The 23,023-nt window shown below is 44.1% G+C and overlaps 1 protein-coding gene across 1 annotated transcript in view; it reads right to left on the reverse strand.

The window, feature by feature from the left end:
- Positions 1–23,023, reverse strand: part of LOC134928576 (tetraspanin-33-like) — an 81,503-nt gene that overhangs the window by 47,673 nt on the left and 10,807 nt on the right. Inside the window, exons 3-5 of the mRNA XM_063924511.1 lie at positions 11,579–11,703; positions 6,790–6,864; positions 6,363–6,458 (exon numbers count right to left, since the gene is read on the reverse strand). Of these exons, the coding sequence (XP_063780581.1) occupies positions 6,363–6,458; positions 6,790–6,864; positions 11,579–11,703 (296 nt within the window). The remainder of the gene's footprint in view (positions 1–6,362; positions 6,459–6,789; positions 6,865–11,578; positions 11,704–23,023) is intronic.

Raw genomic sequence — 23,023 nt, forward strand, 5'->3', positions numbered from 1 at the left:
TACATACATATAAAATTTCACTTTGTACAGGCAGCACCAGCCCCCCCCCCCCCCCTTCATTCAGTTCCTCACCCGCAGTGATGCCCGGCAATAACCACAGCAGGCAGCAGCAGCAGCCACTGTTAAATGCACTGGTGTCCGGCGGCTCCGCACCGCACTACAATAAAGAAACTGCATAAACTACAGTTCCCAGCAGCCCTTGCTGCCGGAGCTCACAGCAGCAAGGGCTGATGGGAGCTGTAGTTTATGCAGCGTCACTGCGGGTGAGGACCTGCATGGGGAGGGGAGGACTGGTGCTGCCTGTACAAAGTGAAACTACCCCTTGGCCTCAAGTGGCACCACCGGGCGGCGCCCCTCCTCGCCTGGCACCCCTGGCAAGTGCCATCCTGGCCAATAGCTAGATACACCTCTTGTGGTTACTAATACCCCTTTCACACTGCCAAAAATAACCAGGGTTATAGCACGTGAACGCGCATGTAACCCGGGTTTTCGTGAAGTGTGAATGGGGCCAAGGGAAATATTCCGGGTCGAGCAACCCGGCATTTCAACCTGTGTTTAAAGCAGGGTTAAAAACAGGTTGGATCCGGGTTGCTGTGTGGTGTGAACGGGTTGCAGGGTCACACCTTAGGAGCAGGCAGCGTCTGATCTCCATGCAACGCCATTCTGAAAGGGATCTCAACTGGTCGCACCCAGGAAGGACCCATGTAGAAGTCCTGGGTGCGACCCGCTAAATGTGATGTGAAAGCGGTATAACAGATTGACAGATAAGATAGTGGAATAGCAATAGACCATCAGCAGAAATCTGTGATCTTGGTCTCAGCATGTTTTTCTGCTTATAGCCTCTGCCTTTCCATTTGGGCAAGTGCTCTGAAGTGATCAAACACCCCCCGAGGATTTATTAGCACTCAGAATCCCGATATCCACTATGGCAAGTGAAAGTGATATGAGTAGTACTGGATAACTTGAAGTGATTGACACACATTGGGCCTAGTTCAGAGATGTACGTAAAACTCTCCCCTCCTCTCTCTCTCTCTGTTCCTGGCACCCTCACTCTCTCCCCTCTTTTTCTTTCTTCATCACCCTCTCTCTCTTGCTCCTCTCTCTGTCTCTCTACCACCTCTCTTTCTTTTCTCTCTCCCTGACACCCTCTCTCCTGCTTCTCTCTCTCCCTGGTAAGTCTCTCTTAATTCTCCCCCCTCTCTCTCTCTCTCTTACTCCCTGAGACCCTCTTTGTCTCTCACTCCCCTCACTATCTCTCCTGCTCTCCTAAGTGGAAAAGCATTGAAAGCAGTGGGGTGTAGAGTCAATTTTATTGGTGGGGGCCACTACACCCTTGATCCGGCCCAGACTGTAGGTATGTATGTGTTTAAGTGTGTGACTTTATGCAGGCATGGACTGGGCCCACAGGGGTGCAGGGGAAACCACCAGTGGGCCCCACCGCCTGGGGGCCCACCTCCTCCTCTAAGGATCAGGTTCCAGACTGTGCACTTGATTTATACATTATACATATGTTATATTATACTGGACTATGGTGTATTTTCTACTGTGCGTTGCTGTTATCAATCTGTTATTAATCTGGTACATTATCATGCATGCAGCATCTGAATTTACTGTATATTTTTATGAAGGGGCCCAAAAGTTGCACTCTCTAATGGTTAGTCAAGCCAATGAGCTGGCAGGCCACACCCCCTCTGCAGACTGGCCACACCCCTAACATGGGCCCCTACCACTGCATTTCCCCGGTGGGCCCCACATGTCCCAGTCTGACACTGACTTTATGTATATGTGCATGTGACTGTATTTATGTATGTGTGACTGTGTATATGTGTGTGTGTATTACTGCTTGACTGTGTGTGTAGAAGTATGTCAGTATGTATGTAACTGTATGTATGTATGTGAATGTATGTACAGTATGTGATGAATGCATACTGTCCTAACCCCACCCCAATTTTGGCAGGATTGTCTTGCCTTTCAGGGGGTAAATGTAGGGAAGAAACTCTCTCACCTGATGTGCAAGGCTGGGGAAGCGATTTACACATCCCAAGTGTGACATGAAACCGCGTGTGATGTGTGACCATATCCCCTTTTCATGTACACACCAAAGGCTTGCACTCAAGAACCAGATCCCCAAGTCCAAATGATGCTCTTTAGGGGTCCCCAGTTTTATGTACCCCGGGTCCCCCAAAGCCCTACACAAATAACAGAATGGACTATCAACATGATAGACTTGGACAAACAGCATGATGGTAGAACTAGTTAAAAGCCCGTCAAAATGACGGACACCAGGGTCAGATTATAGGGAGGAGGAGAGGGGGGTCGCTACTCACACAGGAGTTGGCAGGATTCTGGAATTCCTGCTGCTGGGAACCGGGGTTCTATCATGCTGAGGATGTAGCATTAGCCTTTTCTATATTTAGATGTTGTATACTATATTTAGATGTTGTATTTATGTAATGGGCACACCATAATGATGTTGCACTATACCCCAGTACTGGCACATGTTAGCTCACCAGTCCCCGCACAGCTCCTTGCCAGTCTGGGAGAAGAGTACACCAGTGACCACCAGCATGGCCTGTGCAGTGTGTGGGAGGGCCTGTGCAGTGTGTGGGGGGGCGAGCACAGGACCCAGCTCCTCTGCCGGCGCGCAGTATATGTAAAGCAGCTGAGCTGATTATCTACCTCCTCCTCACCTGCATCATCTGCAGCCCCAGCATCGACCACTCCACCTCCACCGCACTACTCATCCCACACAGGGTCTCACCCCTTCCTGCCGGACTGATTCACCTTTTCCTCACACCAGTAAGTGGCCACACGTGTGGCTCTGAGCGCTGCCGGACAGTCTGGTGGCAAGTATCCTGGGGTTGCAGCATAGTATATGGAGGAGGAGATTCAGAATATGCAGTATATGGTGGAAGCAGTATATGGAGGAGGGAGGTGCCCTGTATATAGGGGGCACAATATGAGGGGGTACATGTGTATATAGGGGCAGTACATGGTGGTGCGTGCAGTGTGGAAAGTGTGTGTGTTTGTCCCAAACAGCACTCCATCGTGCTCCCTCCAGTGGCCGGCGGCAGCAATACAGAGGTGAGGAGCAGTGTTAGCCTTTTATACATATAGATTCATTTAACCGTAAATGGAAATCAAACAAAATAATAGAAAATCAAGTCAATTTTGAATATGAAAGGTTGTAAAAAATGGCAACAGCCACACCAAAAACCTACCCCTACCCCCACTCTCTGTCTGTCTCTCTGTCTCTCCCCCCGGCACCCTCTCTCCATATTCAGCAAGTGTGAAACAGTCACATCAATATTTGTAATTAGTTAGTAGCAGGCTATAACATCTCCCTGCATGATCACTTTCACTTTCATTTGGTCCGTCTGGCGGCTTCTAGTGGCCATCAGCGCACATTACAGAGGTGAGGAGCAACTTAGCCTTTTATTATATAGAATGTATGAGACCACTGCATAGGCATACAGTCTACATTATGATAACTGAATAGAAAAGGTCGAAGGTTATAGGACCAGGATAAAATAACAAGAATTGCTTCACAATACAAACCAACATGGAAACTGGTAGCTGTAGAGTGAGACAAATCACATAATGGACAAAGCAAGGCTGTAGTGTATTAATTAATATGCTTTATATAGACTTGGAAGGCTTTTGTGAAGTATAGACACTGAGTGGGTCATTCTGACCCGATTGCATGCTGCAGTTTTTTGCAGCCGTGCAATCGGGTCTCAACAGCGCATGTGCCGGGCAGCGACGAAAAGAACGAAGAAAGCATTCGCAGTGGCAAGCGCAAGAAGATTGACAGGAAGAGGCCGGCTGGGGGTTTCAACTCACCGTTTCTTGGGAGTGTCCGGCCAAATGCAGGCGTACCCAGCCATTTCCAGGGAGGGATTCTGACGTCACCTCCAGGCCGGATCGTCACAGTGGCTGAGTAAGTCCTGAGCTGTGCAGAGACTGCACAAACTTTTGTTTGTGCAGCTCTAGGCACAAGCGATCGCTCCCCTGCACAGTGTTTACCCCCTCCCCTGTAGGTGGCGATTACCTGGTCGCAGCAGTGAAAAAATCCGCCTGCGTGCGACCATGTCGGAATGAGAGCCTAAGTCACTGCTGGAGCTCGTTATCAGTCAGGTGTCAGCAGATAGTCAGAAGAGTATGGGGTACATGTATCTGTGTGGTAAGAATTCTCTCATACACTTCCTAGTAAAAGTGATGAATTGCTGTCACCATTGGTATGCAAGAACATAGCTGCAACATACATTCTACATAAACAGAGACGCTGAGCCTTAAGACAGAAAAAAAATGAGCAAGCTGCTGTTTAAGTGGTACTTCATGACCTTGAAGCTAATTATCTGATGCGATGTGCTATATTTCTGAGTGCCTGCACCTCATTTTGGCCAAAATCAAAGCCAGTCTTACTATATAAATCTGAACAGTACCAGATTTAGAGATTGCAAGCAGGTCCCTCATCCTCCGCACCTCCATCTTCCCAGTGATATTCGGGAGTGCACACAAGACATCAAAGGCTCTGACACAGTGCTAGAACCTTTGCTTTCACTTTGAGGCACCATCTTCCTAAAGATGTCACTGGGAGGATGGCGCCTCAGAGGAGGACAAGGGACCCGCTTGCTGGCTGACAAGGTAAGTATAATGTGGGCCAAGGGTTCCTTGTGTAATGCATGCCCTGCACCCATTATATATATGCCTATGGGTCCTACCTCAATGTTTTTGGGTCTCATCATAATGTAAGGTTTGATGTAAAATCTAAAGTTAAAGAGATGTAATGAAAAAACAGTGTAACCAAACATTTTGACCTCCCCACAGACCTATTAAAAGCACCTTAGACCTCTTTATGGCATCAGACCAACCCACAGGTCCCTTAAATGTACCTCAGGCAGGACCCATGAGGCCGGCAATTGCAGTGAAGGGTCCAATGATTGGCTGGAGCTTCTTGAAAAAGGTATTTTTATATTTATTCCTTGAAAAAACATCTAGCAGGAATGGTCCCCCTCGTATATTGCGGTTTTGGTGTGCACCATGCTGATAACAATTAAACTTGTGAGGCAGACACATATTATTGGCCAGAGCTAGTCCTTTCTGTAAAGGATTCCCTCATCACTATCTGTGCCTAATAGATGTGATTTAGTGTGTAAATGCGATCACTCTGAAAAGTCTGTCCAAGCTACACAAAATGATGGATTATATTTTCATAATTCACAATATTTTTAGACTATAAAGGTGCGATTCAATTGTTTCTGGTGTTTGCCAGAAAAGCATGACAACATATATTTTAACGTCACATAAGAACCACGTGGTCCATCTAGTCTTACACACACTTACACATTAGGGTAATTTTTTTGTTGGGATCCAATTAACCTACCAGTATATTTTTGGATTGTGGGAGGAAACCGGAGTACCTGGCTTAACCCACGAAAGTATGGAGAGAATATGCAAACACGGTAAGGGCCATGGTGGGAATCAAACCCATGACCTCAGTGCTGTGAGGCAGTTATGCTAACCATTACACCATTCGTACTGTTGGTGTGCAGAGAGCATGTCGCTGTTCAAGGAGGCAAATGGGTGCGCTGGATGAGCATGTTGGTGTGCAGGGTAGCATTTTGGTGTTCAGCGGGGGCTGTTGGTGTGCAATAGTACATGTTTTTGTGCAAGGGGCCATGTTTTTGTGTAGTGGGAGTATGTTGATGTGCAGTTAAAATGTAATCACTTCCATGCAAAAGGGAACTGGCAATACATAATTATGCTGCAGATAATAAGTAAGTGTACTGTATTTAGGTGGTCATTCCGAGTTGTTCGCTCGTTGACGATTTTCGCTATGCTGCGATTTGTTGCTAAATGCGCATGGTACGCAGAGCGCATGCGCTAAGTTATTTTACACAAAACTTAGTAGATTTGCTGGTGTTCCTGCGGTGCTTTTCATTCGCACTGCTGAACGGTGAATGATTGACAGGAAAGGGGCGTTACTGGGTGGTAACTGAGCGTTTTCCGGGAGTGTGCTAAAAAACGCAGGCGTGTCAGGGAAAAATGCGGGAGTGTCTGGAGAAACGGGGGAGTGGCTGGCTGAACGCAGGGCGTGTTTGTGACGTCAAACCAGGAACTAAATGGACCGAGCTGATCGCAATCTAGGAGTAGGTCTGGAGCTACTCAGAAACTCCAAGAAAATATTTAGTAGCAGTTCTGCTAATCTTTCGTTTGCTATTCTGCTAAGCTAAGATACACTCCCAGAGGGCGGCGGCCTACCGTTTGCAATGCTGCTAAAAGCAGCTAGCGAGCGAACAACTCGGAATGAGGGCCTTAGTGCTTTTTACAGTTTTATTGTCTTTATTACATCATCTCACCTTTTTCTGTATAAAATCAATAAAGTTTTGCAAATCCAAATCTTCTCGATAATGAATAATCGCCCGCGACATTACAGAAGTGGCTTTTTCTAAAACCTGCAAGTACAAGGAGCGTTAACAATTCATCCAATGTAAAGGTGTGTACACACGGTGAGATTTTTTCTTTCGATTTTGACTATATAGTCAAAATCGCTAGAAAAGTTAGTGCAAATTGCAAGGTGTTATGGCGCTTGCGATCCCGATGTGCGGTCCTAGATAGACTGTGCAGGCAAGTCATAATACTAGCTTTAGAATAAAGATTTAGTAAAGTGAGAACCACTGAGACTTAACAAGGAATTGTGAATGTGCCTCTTTATACAATTCACTATTAGTTCTTTTCATACGTGCAGATGTACAGTATGTTGCATTACAATTCTGAAGTACTTACCATTCCAGAGAAAATAAAACCAAGAACAGCTGCCACAAACTGAAGAAACATAACTAGGACTAACATGCTGGCAAACTGCAAAATGAAAAGACAGCCAAATGAGTTTTGATCAACAAATGTTTAATTAAAACTGAGTTTTTACAAGTTTCCTTTCTTAAAGATTGAATGTAGAATTTTCCAAATACACCAAAGTAGCATAAATAATAACATAAATGAGAAACATATATGGATACACAGTAAGGCCAGTTTCCTACTGGCAGTAACAAAATGTCAGTAACACTGCATGACATACATGATCCATTTAAAACATGGGGTGGCAAGTCCAAGTTCAGCGCCCGTGTGGGATGCCAGCCAAACTCGGATGTTTTTGTAAAGGGACAGTCATTTATAAGGTTAAGCTTTGTAAATGATTACCCCTTTAAAAAACATCAGAGTTTGTCCGGCATCCTACACAGCTGCTGAACTCGGACTTCATTACATCCCAGCCATGGTGTCTAACACACAATGTACCCCTCAGGTTACAGTGTTTCACTGAAGGGTACCTGTAGGGAGCAGTTGATTTGACATTTATGGAGTGGTCTCCTACCGGAAATCGGTCAATACATTAAATACAAGCATTGCTACTCTGCCACATCAAGTCCTGACTACAGGCTCAAACAGAAGTGGGTATGGTGTAATTGGAATCAACAGGTTCCATCATCACACCCATTACCAAGCTTATCCTGACTTTCTAAAACACTACTAATACATTTAACACCAGTGGGTAACTGGCCAAAATAAAAAAGAACTACTAAATTAGCTGGAGAGGACACTGGTAGGCATATAGTCAATCCAGTCCCTCTAAACTATGAAACATATGGGGGTAACCAGACAACATCATCTTATGGTTTTTACAGTCATGTTAAGAGTCTGGCTGGTTTTCTTCAGCAGGGGTCTGTCTGTACCATCTATACTTTTGCAGTGCAGACTCTGAGCCTGATTCATGTTTGCAAGTAAAGCAAACAAAAAAAGCAAGTAACTGTTTCTGGAACAAACAAGGGGCCTAATTCACTAAGGAATGCAAATGCAAAGCTGCTCGCAGCAGCTTTGAACTTGCAGTCTTTAGAAATGCAAATGCAGGGAGGCGGTGCATACCACCTCCTCCCTGCATTTGCGGTGCAATTGCATCTCAGATAAACATCACGACTATCTGTCTTTACGACGCAGCCCTTGGCCTCTCCACTACTGGAAACTGGTCCACTCTCCTAAACCCCAGCCGCCCCTCCCTCTGAATGGCTCTGCCTGTCAATCAGGCAGTGGCGTACGCATTCCTGCGCCGAGAACGCAGGACCCATTCTGCACATGCGCAGAACAGGTCCTACGCCGACCATCAGGGAGATGCAGTAAGGATTGCATATGTGATCCTTACTGAATCATCCCCAATGCTGCAATAGAAGGGGAGCAATTACATTTACAGTATATTTTTTGAGTGCAGGGTAAATACTGGCTGCTTCTGAATGTAGGCCACAGATGTTAGACAGCTTTATTTTTACACTGCAACTAAGATTTCAGTTTCAACACCCAAATCTAGGGGGGAGATGTACTAAGCGGTGAAAAGAGTGGAGAAGTGAGCCAGTGGAGAACTTGCCCATGGAAACTGTAACGACTACTGCCCGATTCTCCAGATACACTAATCCGAGAATCGCCGTGCGTGACTACTGGATTACTTTAAACCCGAAACTGCCACCAGCAAGAAGATTTTAGTGACTAAACTCAAGGCTGTCTTCGCTTCGGCCTACACACACAATTATTAATACATTACAAAATGATAGCATGGACCATGAGGCCTTTGGGCATAAGAACACAGACCAGAACTAAAAATTAGATGTTTAATCTCAAGAATATCTTCAGAGCTTCAGTTACAAAAAAGAGTTACAAAGATTATGAGAAATATTTAAAAGTACACACCGATTAGGATACAATTTCAAATAAAATAAAAGGGAGAATCATTTCAGAAAACCTAACTTACTCAACAGTAGGTAAACTTTCTGTGTGGAGGGATTTAACAATGTAAGATATATGGTGCATCCCCAGCTCTTGGCTGTTCCCTCAGGAAGGAACAACCCAGTGTGGGTGAGAGGGACAGATATAACCCCCTCACAGCTGCAGCCCCCACCATTTCCTTAACTCTCTCAATGCTGTGTACCTGGGCAGTGAGAAACCAGAGTTACTTCTTCCAGCTGGCTTTCTTTTAAGTTTCAAGAGGTCAGGTTTCTTGACCTGTGATGTTCCTCCTAACTATAGTTTATAGCTTCTTAGATAAGGTAAGGGCCATAAACTAACCTCTGACTCCCCACTATACATCAGTGTCCTCTACTCCCATATCTATGTACAGTAGCTATGAGTTCACTTAGAGGACAGGCTGGCAACCATGTTGTGTCACAGACTCCATTACAATATACACGTAGACATTACATACAAGTTGTCTATCACTGGATGCAAATGAATGTCCCATTTGCCACAGCAACCAATCAGCATTGAAGTAACATTTATAATTTGCATACTATAAAATTATACAGAGGAGTCGATGGGCTGCTGTGGGCAACTTCTTCACTCTTTTCAATGCTTAGTACATCTCCCCCTAAAAATCTCTCTACACAAGTTACATCTGCCTCACCTGCAGAGCAACATGGTTTTGCCCAGTTGCTTGCTTTTTTGCTTTACTTACAAACATGAGTAGCAAGTTAAGCCAACAATGTGCAATAAAGTTGATTTACATTTGTACCAGACCAGACTTGGAGGTCTATTTATCAAACGAAGATCCCTAAAACTAGCTAAAACAGCTCAGCTGTTTCAGTTTGATTTAGAGAGTTTCCTATTTATCAATTCCCAGTACTTTTCCCAATGGGGAAGTTAGTTACTGCATATAAGTATGGTTGTAGTACCTGTAATGCCAGCTAACTTCATATGCGAATAGCATCTCAGGATGGCAATAGCAGATGTGGCATCAACAAAAATGCTTTATCTTTCAAGTACAGCATTTTTCCCCCTAAAACTATATTCAAATAATTTTTGCTTTTCAATATTTCTTACATTTACATTTTTGGTGAATCTGTACTTGGAAGCCCGGGACCATGTCTATTTGGTAAATTACCACTAAATGACAGCCTGTAGTGCTAAAGACCTGACCACTGGTCAGCTGCCCTATTTTTCTTTTTTCTTTTTCTTTTTTTTTGTCTTTTTGTGGATGTTTGCTATATAGGCCCATTCTGCTAGACAGGTGCATTAACAGTCAACTACCCCATTATTAGTTGATAGCACCTAATTTATTATTATGTTTTACCACAGTCTCTATCCAGGTGTTTTCTGTCTGTCCCTGATTTCCGGACTGTTCTTATGGTTTTTCTGGCTCTGGATGTAGGTTTTCTGACCTATAGGAAAACTTACTTCACAGAAAGCGTAGTGGACAAGTGGAATAGCCTCCCATCAGAGGTGGTAGAGGCTAAGACTGTAGAGCAAATTAAACATGCTTGGGATAGGCACATGAATATCCTTACAAAGAATTAAGGTTCAAAAAGGGTTGAGATTACCTAAAGGATAAAAAAGGGGCAGACTAGATGGGCCAAGTGATTCTTATCTGCCGTCAAATTCTATGTTTCTATACTGTTCCTAGCCTCCTCATAGGCAAATTCAGGTGGGGAGAGGGGTTTGTTCCAGTTACCTGGAATCCCCCTTCCCCACAGCCTGGCCAGTAGCCACTACATGCAGTATAAAGGTCAGAATGGAGCTACTACACATGCCCAGTGGCAGCAAAGTTTGTGTGTATGTGTGTCTGTCTGTGGATCTGAGTGCTCAGTTATCGCATCATACAGAGAATCTGGTAAGTGGCTTGCCATGATCACTGGGCTATTCATTCAGATGAAATACTGTATAAGATAAATAGTTTGATGCAGACTATAGCTTGTTACATGCTAATTATACATCCTTCATGGACTGGCAACAATTGCTCTAAAATCAAAAAATTTGGAAACCCCCCTCCAGAAACCCTGTGTTGCCCCTGCTACTTGTTTCTGACTTCTCTCAACAGTGCAAAATACATACTGCAGGTAATTGTGTGGCTGTATTTTGTAGCAAATCTTCTACATTTGATTATCTGTAGCACCTATTCACATTTTTTTCTTTCAACTTTTTATTCACAATAGACAATTATAGTACAATGAGTACAAAAGAAAACATTTAAAATAGAAAGCCAAACATGGTCAAAGGGGCTGATTTGTTTAGAAAATAACACACATAATTAATGTCATTAATGATTTATAGGTATGAGTGAGGGAGGACTGGTTCTACAAAGTAGAGAAAGGCAATCACAGGAGGAGGAATAAGGCAATTTTGTATATGGTGTGTAATTAAAAGTTCATTGTCATATACTGTATATAATATGTCTTTTTTTCCGTTCATTTTTTTTTTTTTTTAGTACACAAACGGCTGAGGTTTATACAATCTGCTACCACTGATTTTACTGCAGCCAGAACGTGGGAGGAAAATTATATGCAAGGATACTAATGGATAGGTCTAGTGATGGAGAAGGGGGTGGTTAATAACCTAGGATAAAGATCTGGGGGTATTTAGGAATTCAGGAGGTTGTGTACCTTCACCCAAAAGAGAGTTATTGTTGTAAACGTCCATCATTTGTCCTCTAGCAAGTCAGGTTAATGTTAGAAAACACCTTGATGAGTTTATCATGTATACAATACCACCAGTATTATAGCTTGTAAGCTGTCTTTTTAAATGAGATAGAGATCCTACTTACAATTTTAAGCAGTAAGAGCAAGTCTCTCAAGGCTCCCATACATCCGAGAAAGGTTATGACACTCATGAGTGTTCCCACTACGATTAATATGATGGCAGGGTCCGCTGTAAGGGATTCTACAACACCTGACAAACAATACGGAATTACACACAAACAGCCATTAACATACAGCCTGTATGTTACGGTGTACATGTCTATGGTTTGCCATCTAGTATGTGTCTGGTTACATAACGATTCGGTTGGTATGACTAATAATAGCATAAATATGTAAAATAAAATATACATAAATTCACTCGCTGATAATATGGCAAGTTATTGCAGTGCCGTACACAACAAGATTGCATACACAGTTGTCAAACAACTAATTCTACCATCATTATTCTCATACACTTGTGATGCTTTAATTGCAATTCATTATATTATCATTTATTTTTAAAAGAGCTACATTACTATAACTAGATTATAGGATAGCTCTACTCAATGTAAGATTTCTATTCTTTTGCTTTACATGTTACAGGTTGAGTAGCAAAACTGATAGTTAAATGGAACCATTCGCCTTAGTACATAGCCCCTGCACATCTTTACGTATAGCTCTATTTATTCAAAACTAAATAAATATACAAGAGGAGACTGTAAAAGGGTGGTTTTCATAATTACGGGTTGTTATTGTTTCTTAACAAAACATAAATAAAACTAAAATAGTAATTTCAATGTTTACAATATAAAAGTATTCTCAATTTTAATATATTTTTGGGGGGTGTTTTGCGGATTAATTCTCTTTAAAGGCCATCTAAAGGGACTCTATTCTATAGGATTTGTGAAGTGAATTTATTAAGGAAAATACCGATACATGTAATAAAGGTAATAGTAATGATAATAAAAGCTTGGTGCACATGTTTTTTTTCTATGACTGTTTGCCAAAAAGAGCTTCCCAGCCATGTGAAACAGGTCATTACTTACTTTGTTTTTTCTTGGAAAGACTTTCAATGTCAGTGACGTGCGGTGAGGTGAGAAAGGTGAGGCAGAGCCTTGTCTGTCATGCTAACGTTTGTGCTAGAGTTTTTACTATTTAAGGTATATGAATAATTCAAAGAATATATTAGAAATATCTACTTTATTATTCCAATCATTTTTTTAGTTAACACTCTGAAATAAAATGTCTATGGCAGGTGAGCGCCTACCTTTTCTGCACATCTCTGATCAAAACTCACCAAATTTCCAGCAGTATACTGTATACTGCTGAACCTGTATATAATGCCCACATGTACCCTTTGTCTATATTAGACATCTGTAAAGAGAGCAGCACAACCTCTAGGTTCTTCCAAGAAGACTTGCTGAAGGGAAGAATAAGGTAGAGTGGATCCAGATGTCAAAGGAAAGAAGCCCTAGAAAAATTAGAGATGAGCGGGTTCGGTTCCTCGGGATCCGAACCCCCCCGAACTTCACCCATTTTACACGGTTCCGGGGCAGATTTGGATCCTCCCGCCTTGCTCGGTTAACCCGAGCGCGCCCGAACGTCATCATCCCGCTGTCGTATTCTCACAAGATTCGTATTCTATATAAGGAGCCGCGCGTCACCGCCATTTTCACTCGTGCATTGGAGATGATAGGGAGAGGATGTGCAGCGTTCTCTCAGTTGTGTTCAGTGTGCTGCAAATATCTGTGCTCAGTGTGCTGCAAATATATGTGCTCAGTGTGCTTGCAAATATCTGTGCTCAGTGTGCTGAAAATATCTACGTTCTCTGCCTGAAAAACTCTCCATATCTGTGCTCAGTGTGCTGCAAACATCTGTGCTTAGTGTGCTTTATTGTGGGGACTGGGGACCACCAGTATTATATAGTAGGAGGACAGTGCAGAGTTTTGCTGACCAGTGACCACCAGTATTATACGTTCTCTGCCTGAAAAACGCTCCATATCTGTGCTGCATTGTAGTATACAGTAGGAGGACAGTGCAGAATTTTGCTGACCAGTGACCACCAGTATTATATCAGTACGGTACAGTAGTCCACTGCTCTACCTACCTCTGTGTGGTCAAGTATACTATCCATCCATACCTGTGATGCATTTTAGTTGTTGTGCGCAGTATATATAGTAGGAGGACAGTGCAGAATTTTGCTGACCACCACTATATAATATATAGCAGTACGGTACAGTAGGCCACTGCTCTAACTACCTCTGTGTCGTCAAGTATACTATCCATCCATACCTGTGGTGCATTTTAGTTGTGCGCAGTATATATAGTAGGAGTACAGTGCATAATTTTGCTGACCACCAGTATATAATATATAGCAGTAAGGTACAGTAGGCCACTGCTCTACCTACCTCTGTGTCGTCAAGTATACTATCCATCTGTTATGAGCCACGGCTGTGGCTCATTCCTGTTTTGCAGTTTTGTTCTGTATTTCATGTTATACTTCTGTTTATGTTCCCCGTGGGTGTCATGGGGTGCTCGGAGCTCACCCTTAAGGAGGGGATACTGTTATGAACCACAGGTAGTGGTTCATTCCTATTTTATGTTTATTTAGTTGTCTTGCATGCCAGGATTTCTCATTGCTCTGTTTTGGATTACTCTTGTCTGCTGCCGCTGGTGAGTCTGTGCAATTGCAGCTTGTTCCCATGTGTTCAGCCTCATCTGGCTGCTGATTGCATCTTGTCAGCTTAGTCGTGCAGCAGGCCAGCTGCAAGAGATAATTAATTAGGCCTCTCTGATATATGCTGGCTCACTGCAGTTAGCAGATGCTGATGATATTTCCTTGGTTTGCAGTCTGCTTTAAGTTTGAGCTGGTTCCTGTCAGTCCCTGTGTGGATTCCTGTGTCAGTCCCTGTGTGGATTCCTGTGTCAGTCCCTGTGTGGATTCCTGTGTCAGTCCCTGTGTCTGATCCCGTGTCCTACCCTGAGTTCCAGTGGATTCTGCCTGTCCTCCAGTTCTGAAAGTCGGTGTCGGCAGCTTCCTGTTTGCCTATGTCAGTTGCAGAAAGTATCCAGTCCTGCTCAAGCCGGTTGTTCCTGTCCTCAGTGGTCCTGTACTCAGAGAATTGTCATCTTTTCCTGGAGTCTGACTGAGCACCTTTAACATCCTGTGGTGTTCGTGAGTCACGGCGCAGCCGTGTGTTGCGGCTTGTCCGCTTACTGTTTATTATTTAGTATATTTGTGTCCTGGAGCTTTTGCGGAGGATTCCGCTCTCCCTGATCCACTCTGGTATCCAGCGGTGCTGGATAGGAGTAACGGATCAGTGGATCTTTGGTTGTCCTTTTCCCTGGCGGCTAGTCCGCACATACCTTTTGATTTAGTTAGTTAGCTTGTAACCCCTGGCCTGGTTGCTTAGTCAGAGGGCCCCTTGTTATCACCCTGTCTCGGATTTCCCTTTGTCTCCCATTAAGACCTGAGGGGGCATCGGGGTTGGGCAGACATAATCCGCCCTTCGAACGCGGCTGCCATGGGCTCAAGCAACCATAGTCTCGCAGGGGATTTCTGATAACACGGGCGAGACAACGGAGTTAGGGCGCCAGGGGTTACTAGGCTTTCCTGCTCCCACAACCAGCATATCTTCCCAGTACTCTGACCTCAGCCATACGATCTCCTCTGGTCTGGAGTACGGGAATCATAACACCATCCATACCTGTGGTGCATTTTAGTTGTGTGCAGTATATATAGTAGGAGTACAGTGCATAATTTTGCTGACCACCAGTATATAATATATAGCAGTACGGTACAGTAGTCCACTGCTCTACCTACCTCTGTGTCATCAAGTATACTATCCATCCATACCTGTGGTGCATTTTAGTTGTGCACAGTATATATAGTAGGAGTACAGTGCATAATTTTGCTGACCACCAGTATATAATATATAGCAGTACGGTACAGTAGTCCACTGCTCTACCTACCTCTGTGTCATCAAGTGTACTATCTATCCATACCTGTGGTGCATTTTAGTTGTGCACAGTATATATAGTAGGAGTACAGTGCATAATCTTGCTGGCCACCAGTATATAATATATAGCAGTACGGTACAGTAGGCCACTGCTCTACCTACCTCTGTGTCGTCAAGTATACTATCCATCCATACCTGTGGTGCATTTTAGTTGTTGTGCGCAGTATATATAGTAGGAGGACAGTGCATAATTTTGCTGACCACCAGTATATAATATATAGCAGTATGGTACAGTAGGCCACTCCTCTACCTACCTCTGTGTCGTCAAGTATACTATCCATCCATACCTGTGGTGCATTTTAGTTGTGTGCAGTATATATAGTAGGAGTACAGTGCATAATTTTGCTGACCACCAGTATATAATATATAGCAGTACAGTACAGTAGTCCACTGCTCTACCTACCTCTGTGTCGTCCAGTATACTATCCATCCATACCTGTGGTGCATTTTAGTTGTTGTGCGCAGTATATATAGTAGGAGTACAGTGCAGAATTTTGCTGACCACCAGTATAATATATATCAGTACGGTACAGTAGGCCACTGCTCTACCTACCTCTGTGTCGTCAAGTATACTATCCATCCATACCTGTGGTGCATTTTAGTTGTGCACAGTATATATAGTATGAGTACAGTGCATAATTTTGCTGACCACCAGTATATAATATATAGCAGTATGGTACAGTAGGCCACTGCTCTACCTACCTCTCTGTCGTCAAGTATACTATCCATCCATACCTGTGGTGCATTTTAGTTGTGCGCAGTATATATAGTAGGAGTACAGTGCATAATTTTGCTGACCACCAGTATATAATATATAGCAGTAAGGTACAGTAGGCCACTGCTCTACCTACCTCTGTGTCGTCAAGTATACTATCCATCCATACCTGTGGTGCATTTTAGTTGTTGTGCGCAGTATATATAGTAGGAGTACAGTGCATAATTTTGCTGACCACCAGTATATAATATATAGCAGTACGGTACAGTAGGCCACTGCTCTACCTACCTCTGTGTCATCAAGTATACTATCCATCCATACCTGTGGTGCATTTTAGTTGTGCGCAGTATATATAGTAGGAGTACAGTGCATAATTTTGCTGACCACCAGTATATAATATATAGCAGTACGGTACAGTAGGCCACTGCTCTACCTACCTCTGTGTCGTCAAGTATACTATCCATCCATACCTGTGGTGCATTTTAGTTGTTGTGCGCAGTATATATAGTAGGAGTACAGTGCAGAATTTTGCTGACCACCAGTATATAATATATAGCAGTACGGTACAGTAGGCCACTGCTCTACCTACCTCTGTGTCGTCAAGTATACTATCCATCCATACCTGTGGTGCATTTTAGTTGTTGTGCGCAGTATATATAGTAGGAGTACAGTGCATAATTTTGCTGACCACCACTATATAATATATAGCAGTACGGTACAGTAGGCCACTGCTCTACCTACCTCTGTGTCGTCAAGTATACTATCCATCCATACCTGTGGTGCATTTTAGTTGTGCATAGTATATATAGTAGGAGGACAGTGCATAATTTTGCTGACCACCAGTATATAATATATAGCAGTATGGTACAGTAGGCCATTGCTATTGATATATTACTGGCATATAATTCCGCACATTAAAAAATGGAGAACAAAAATGTGGAGGGTAAAATAGGGAAAGATCAAGATCCACTTCCACCTCGTGCTGAAGCTGCTGCCACTAGTCATGGCCGAGATGATGAAATGCCATCAACGTCGTCTGCCAAGGCCGATGCCCAATGTCATAGTAGAGAGCATGTAAAATCCAAAAAACAAAAGTTCAGTAAAATGACCCAAAAAGCAAAATTAAAAGCGTCTGATGAGAAGCGTAAACTGGCCAATATGCCATATACGACACGGAGTGGCAAGGAACGGGTGAGGCGCTGTCCTATGTTCATGGCTAGTGGTTCAGCTTCACATGAGGATGGAAGCACTCATCCTCTCGCTAGAAAAATGAAAAGAGTTAAGCTGGCAAAAGCACAGCAAAGAACTGTGCGTTCTTCTAAATCACAAATCCCCAAGGAGAGTCCAATTGTGTCGGTTGCGATGCCTGACCTTCCCAACACTGGACGGGAAGAGGTGGCGCCTTCCACCATTTGCACGCCCTCTGCAAGTGCTGGAAGGAGCACCCGCAGTCCAGTTCCTGATAGTCAAATTGAAGATGTCACTGTTGAATTACACCAGGATGAGGATATGGGTGTTGCTGGCGCTGAGGAGGAAATTGACAAGGAGGATTCTGATGGTGAGGTGGTTTGTTTAAGTCAGGCACCCGGGGAGACACCTGTTGTCCGTGGGACGAATATGGCCATTGACATGCCTGGTCAAATTACAAAAAAAATCACCTCTTCGGTGTGGAATTATTTTAACAGAAATGCGGACAACAGGTGTCAAGCCGTGTGTTGCCTTTGTCAAGCTGTAATAAGTAGGGGTAAGGACGTTAGCCACCTAGGAACATCCTCCCTTATACGTCACCTGGAGCGCATTCATCAGAAGTCATTGACAAGTTCAAAAACTTTGGGTGACAGCGGAAGCAGTCCACTGACAACTAAATCCCTTCCTCTTGTAACCAAGCTCCTGCAAACCACACCACCAACTCCCTCAGTGTCAATTTCCTCCTTAGACAGGAAAGCCAATAGTCCTGCAGGCCATGTCACTGTCAAGTCTGACGAGTCCTCTCCTGCCTGGGATTCCTCCGATGCATCCTTGAGTGTAACGCCTATTGCTGCTGGCGCTGCTGTTGTTGCTGCTAGGAGTCGATCGTCATCCCAGAGGGGAAGTCGGAAGACCACTTGTACTACTTCCAGTAAGCAATTGACTGTCCAACAGTCCTTTGCGAGGAAGATGAAATATCACAGCAGTCATCCTGCTGCAAAGCGGATAACTCAGGTCTTTGCAGCTTCGGTGGTGTTAAACGTGTGTCCGGTATCCAGCATTAATTCACAGGGAACTAGAGAATTGCTTGAGGTAGTGTGTCCCCGGTACCAAATACCATCTAGGTTCCATTTCTCTAGGCAGGCGATACCGAGAATGTACACAGATGTCAGAAAAAGAGTCACCAGTGTCCTAAAAAATGCAGTTGTACCCAATGTCTACTTAACCACGGACATGTGGACAAGTGGAGCAGGGCAGACTCAGGACTATATGACTGTGACAGCCCACTGGGTAGATGTATTGCCTCCCGCAGCAAGAACAGCAGCGGCGGCACCAGTAGCAGCATCTCGCAAACGCCAACTCGTTCCTAGGCAGGCTACGCTTTGTATCACCGCTTTCCATAAGAGGCACACAGCTGACAACCTCTTACGGAAACTGAGGAGCATCATCGCAGAATGGCTTACCCCAATTGGACTCTCCTGGGGATTTGTGACATCGGACAACGCCACCAATATTGTGCGTGCATTACATGTGGGCAAATTCCAGCACGTCCCATGTTTTGCACATACATTGAATTTGGTGGTGCAGAATTATTTAAAAAAACTACAGGGGCGTGCAAGAGATGCTGTCGGTGGCCCGAAGAATTGTTGGCCACTTTCGGCATTCAGCCACCGCGTGCCGAAGACTGGAGCACCAGCAAACACTCCTGAACCTGCCCCGCCATCATCTGAAGCAAGAGGTGGTAACGAGGTGGAATTCAACCCTCTATATGCTTCAGAGGATGGAGGAGCAGAAAAAGGCCATTCAAGCCTATACAGCTACCTACGATATAGGCAAAGGAGGGGGAATGCACCTGACTCAAGCGCAGTGGAGAATGATTTCAACGTTGTGCAAGGTTCTGCAACCCTTTGAACTTGCCACACGTGAAGTCAGTTCAGACACTGCCATCAGGTCATTCCCCTCATCAGGCTTTTGCAGAAGAAGCTGTAGAGATTGAAGGAAGAGCTAAAATGGAGCGATTCCGCTAGGCATGTGGGACTTGTGGATGGAGCCCTTAATTCGCTTAACCAGGATTCACGGGTGGTCAATCTGTTGAAATCAGAGCACTACATTTTGGCCACGTGCTCAATCCTAGATTTAAAACCTATGTTGTATCTCTCTTTCCGGCAGACACAAGTCTGCAGAGGTTCAAAGACCTGCTGGTGAGAAAATTGTCAAGTCAAGCGGAACGTGACCCGTCAACAGCTCCTCCTTCACATTCTCCCGCAACTGGAGCTGCGAGGAAAAGGCTAAGAATTCCGAGCCCACCCGCTGGCGGTGATGCAGGGCAGTCTGGAGCGAGTGCTGACATCTGGTCTGGACTGAAGGACATGCCAACGATTACTGACATGTCGTCTACTGTCACTGCATATGATTCTGTCACCATTGAAAGAATGGTGGAGGAATATATGAGTGACCGCATCCAAGAAGGCACGTCAGACAGTCCGTACGTATACTGGCAGGAAAAAGAGGCAATTTGGAGGCCCTTGCACAAACTTGCTTTATTTTACCTAAGTTGCTCCCCTCCAGTGTGTACTCCGAAAGAGTGTTTAGTGCAGCCGGTCACCTTGCCAGCAATCGGCGTACGAGGTTACTTCCACAAAATGTGGAGAAGATGATGTTCATCAAAATGAATTATAATGAATTATAATCAATTCCTCAGTGGAGACATTCACCAGCAGCAATTGCCTCCAGAAGTACACAGGGACCTGAGATGGTGGATTCCAGTGGGGACGAATTAATAATCTGTGAGGAGGAGGATGTACACAGTGAAAGGGGTGAGGAGGAGGTGGACATCTTGCCTCTGTAGAGCCAGTTTGTGCAAGGAGAGATTGATTGCTTCTTTTTTGGTGGGGGCCCAAACCAACCAGTCATTTCAGTCACAGTCGTGTGGCAGACCCTGTCGCTGAAATTATGGGTTTGTTAAAGTGTGCATGTCCTGTTTATACAACATAAGGGTGGGTGGGAGGGCCCAAGGACAATTCCATCTTGCACCTCTTTTTTCTTTAATTTATCTTTGCATCATGTGCTGTTTGGGGACTATTTTTTAAATCTGCCATCCTGTCTGACACTGCAGTGCCACTCCTAGATGGGCCAGGTGTTTGTGTCGGCCACTTGGGTAGCTTAGCTTAGTCACACAGCGACCTTGGTGCACCTCTTTTTTTCTTTGCATCATGTGCTGTTTGGGAACTATTTTTTAAATCTGCCATCCTGTCTGACACTGCAGTGCCACTCCTAGATGGGCCAGGTGTTTGTGTCGGCCACTTGGGTCGCTTAGCTTAGTCACACAGCGACCTTGGTGCACCTCTTTTTTTCTTTGCATCATGTGCTGTTTGGGGACTATTTTTTTAATCTGCCATCCTGTCTGACACTGCAGTGCCACTCCTAGATGGGCCAGGTGTTTGTGTCGGCCACTTGGGTCGCTTAGCTTAGTCACACAGCGACCTTGGTGCACCTCTTTTTTTCTTTGCATCATGTGCTGTTTGGGGACTATTTTTTAAATCTGCCATCCTGTCTGACACTGCAGTGCCACTCCTAGATGGGCCAGGTGTTTGTGTCGGCCACTTGGGTCGCTTAGCTTAGCCATCCAGCGACCTCGGTGCAAATTTTAGGACTAAAAATAATATTGTGAGGTGTGAGGTGTTCAGAATAGACTGGAAATGAGTGGAAATTATGGTTATTGAGGTTAATAATACTATGGGATCAAAATGATCCCCAAATTCTATGATTTAAGCTGTTTTTGAGGGTTTTTTGTAAAAAAAACACCTGAATCCAAAACACACCCGAATCCGACAAAAAATTTTCAGGGAGGTTTTGCCAAAACGCGTCCGAATCCAAAACACGGCCGCGGAACCAAATCCAAACCCAAAACCCGAAAAATTTCCGGTGCACATCTCTAAGAAAAACCATAAGTGTGTGGCGCCGTCATAGCTGCTCATTTAGAGCTGGACTTTTAACAGTATGTTGTTTTTGTTTTTTGCAAAACAGACATTTGCACAAGCACACAAAAATGAGTTACGTTTACATTGATATGTAGATTCAGTTACATATTACACTTACATTTTCCCACACTTAAGGGATATATGGAACAGAACTGGGAAGGGGCATTGAAGAGTAGGCTGAGTACAGTAAGGGTATGCTCACATAAATTAAATGTGACTGGTCCAACATGGACATAAAATATGCAATGATGGTGATGATGATGACTATCAACAGCTGTTTCTAACTGGCTGATTTTAACTAGATTCCTTCTACAAATGACCAGTTTGGCCTCTGTCACACATGAAGCTGCAGCCATCTATTCACTGATATTTTCATTGTGCATGGTAGAAGTTAATATTCTTATATTTTCATTTGATTTTAAAGAGGAAGATAATGTATGTTTGTTTTTAACTGAATTGAACTTTTGCATTTATTAATGACAATGCCCAGATATATTTATTCTATCTTTTGTAAATGACACTTTATTATATTGTATATTGTAGTGTGACCTTATTATATGCTATTAACGGTATACAGTTAGCATACCAATCGTCGGGATCCCGGTGGTCACAATACAGATGCCAGGATCCCGACGGGGGCGGTATACCGGCAAGGTAGGTGATTCCCCCTCTATTGGTGTCCACGACACCCATAGAGGGAGAATAGAACCTGTAGCAAGCAGAGCTCAGCATGGCGAGCGCAGCAAGCCCGCAAGGGGATTAGTTGCGCTCGCCCCCCTGCCGACATTCCACCGCTCGGGATGCCAATGTCAGTATAATGACATTCGGCATCCCGTGCGGCAGGATATCATACCGAACCCCTATTAATATTATCAAACAACATCTCTACACTTTTGTTACAACTGGTGTAAAACAAACACATTCTCCTGGTGTAAACCTGCGCATATGTTACAGTTGCCGAATTGGACGCATCAGATGGGATGGATGCAACACCCATTTCATCAAACGATGAATTGGGTGGATATAGGGTTATACACTATACAATGGTCATTGCAATCCGTCGTGGATCTCATGATTGCCCGATATACATTATTGTATAGTGGGTATCCAGCTTGAGTTTTGTACATAATGGGGTAAATTTACTAAGGTGGGAGATTTTTAGAACTGGTGATGTTGCCCATAGCAACCAATCAGATTATATCTATTATCTGCTAGAAGCAGCTAGATAAATGGTAAGTAGAATCTGATTGGTTGCCATGGGCAACATCACCAGTTCTAAAAATATCCCACCTTAGTAAATTTACCCCTATATCTGTGTGAAACCCATAAAATAGAAACACACTGACTACCCACATAAAGCATGTTTCCTAAACACAGTGTAATAATAACAATTAGCATTATTATGCTTGAAACGGGTGTGATACGTTATACTGGCAGCCGGGCGAGCGGTAAGATCCCCCTTGCAGGATCGCTGTGCTCGCCACAGGATCTATTCCCATTCTATGGGTGTCGTGGACACCCACGAGTGGGAATAGCCCTGTTGCGCTGGGATTCTGGCTGGTGGCATTGTCAGCTGTTAAGATTCCGGCATCGGTATCCTGAAGGCTGGGATCCCGATAGCCGCCATTT

This window comes from Pseudophryne corroboree, chromosome 1, assembly GCF_028390025.1.
Source record: "Pseudophryne corroboree isolate aPseCor3 chromosome 1, aPseCor3.hap2, whole genome shotgun sequence".
NCBI classification, from domain to species: Eukaryota; Metazoa; Chordata; class Amphibia; order Anura; family Myobatrachidae; genus Pseudophryne; species Pseudophryne corroboree.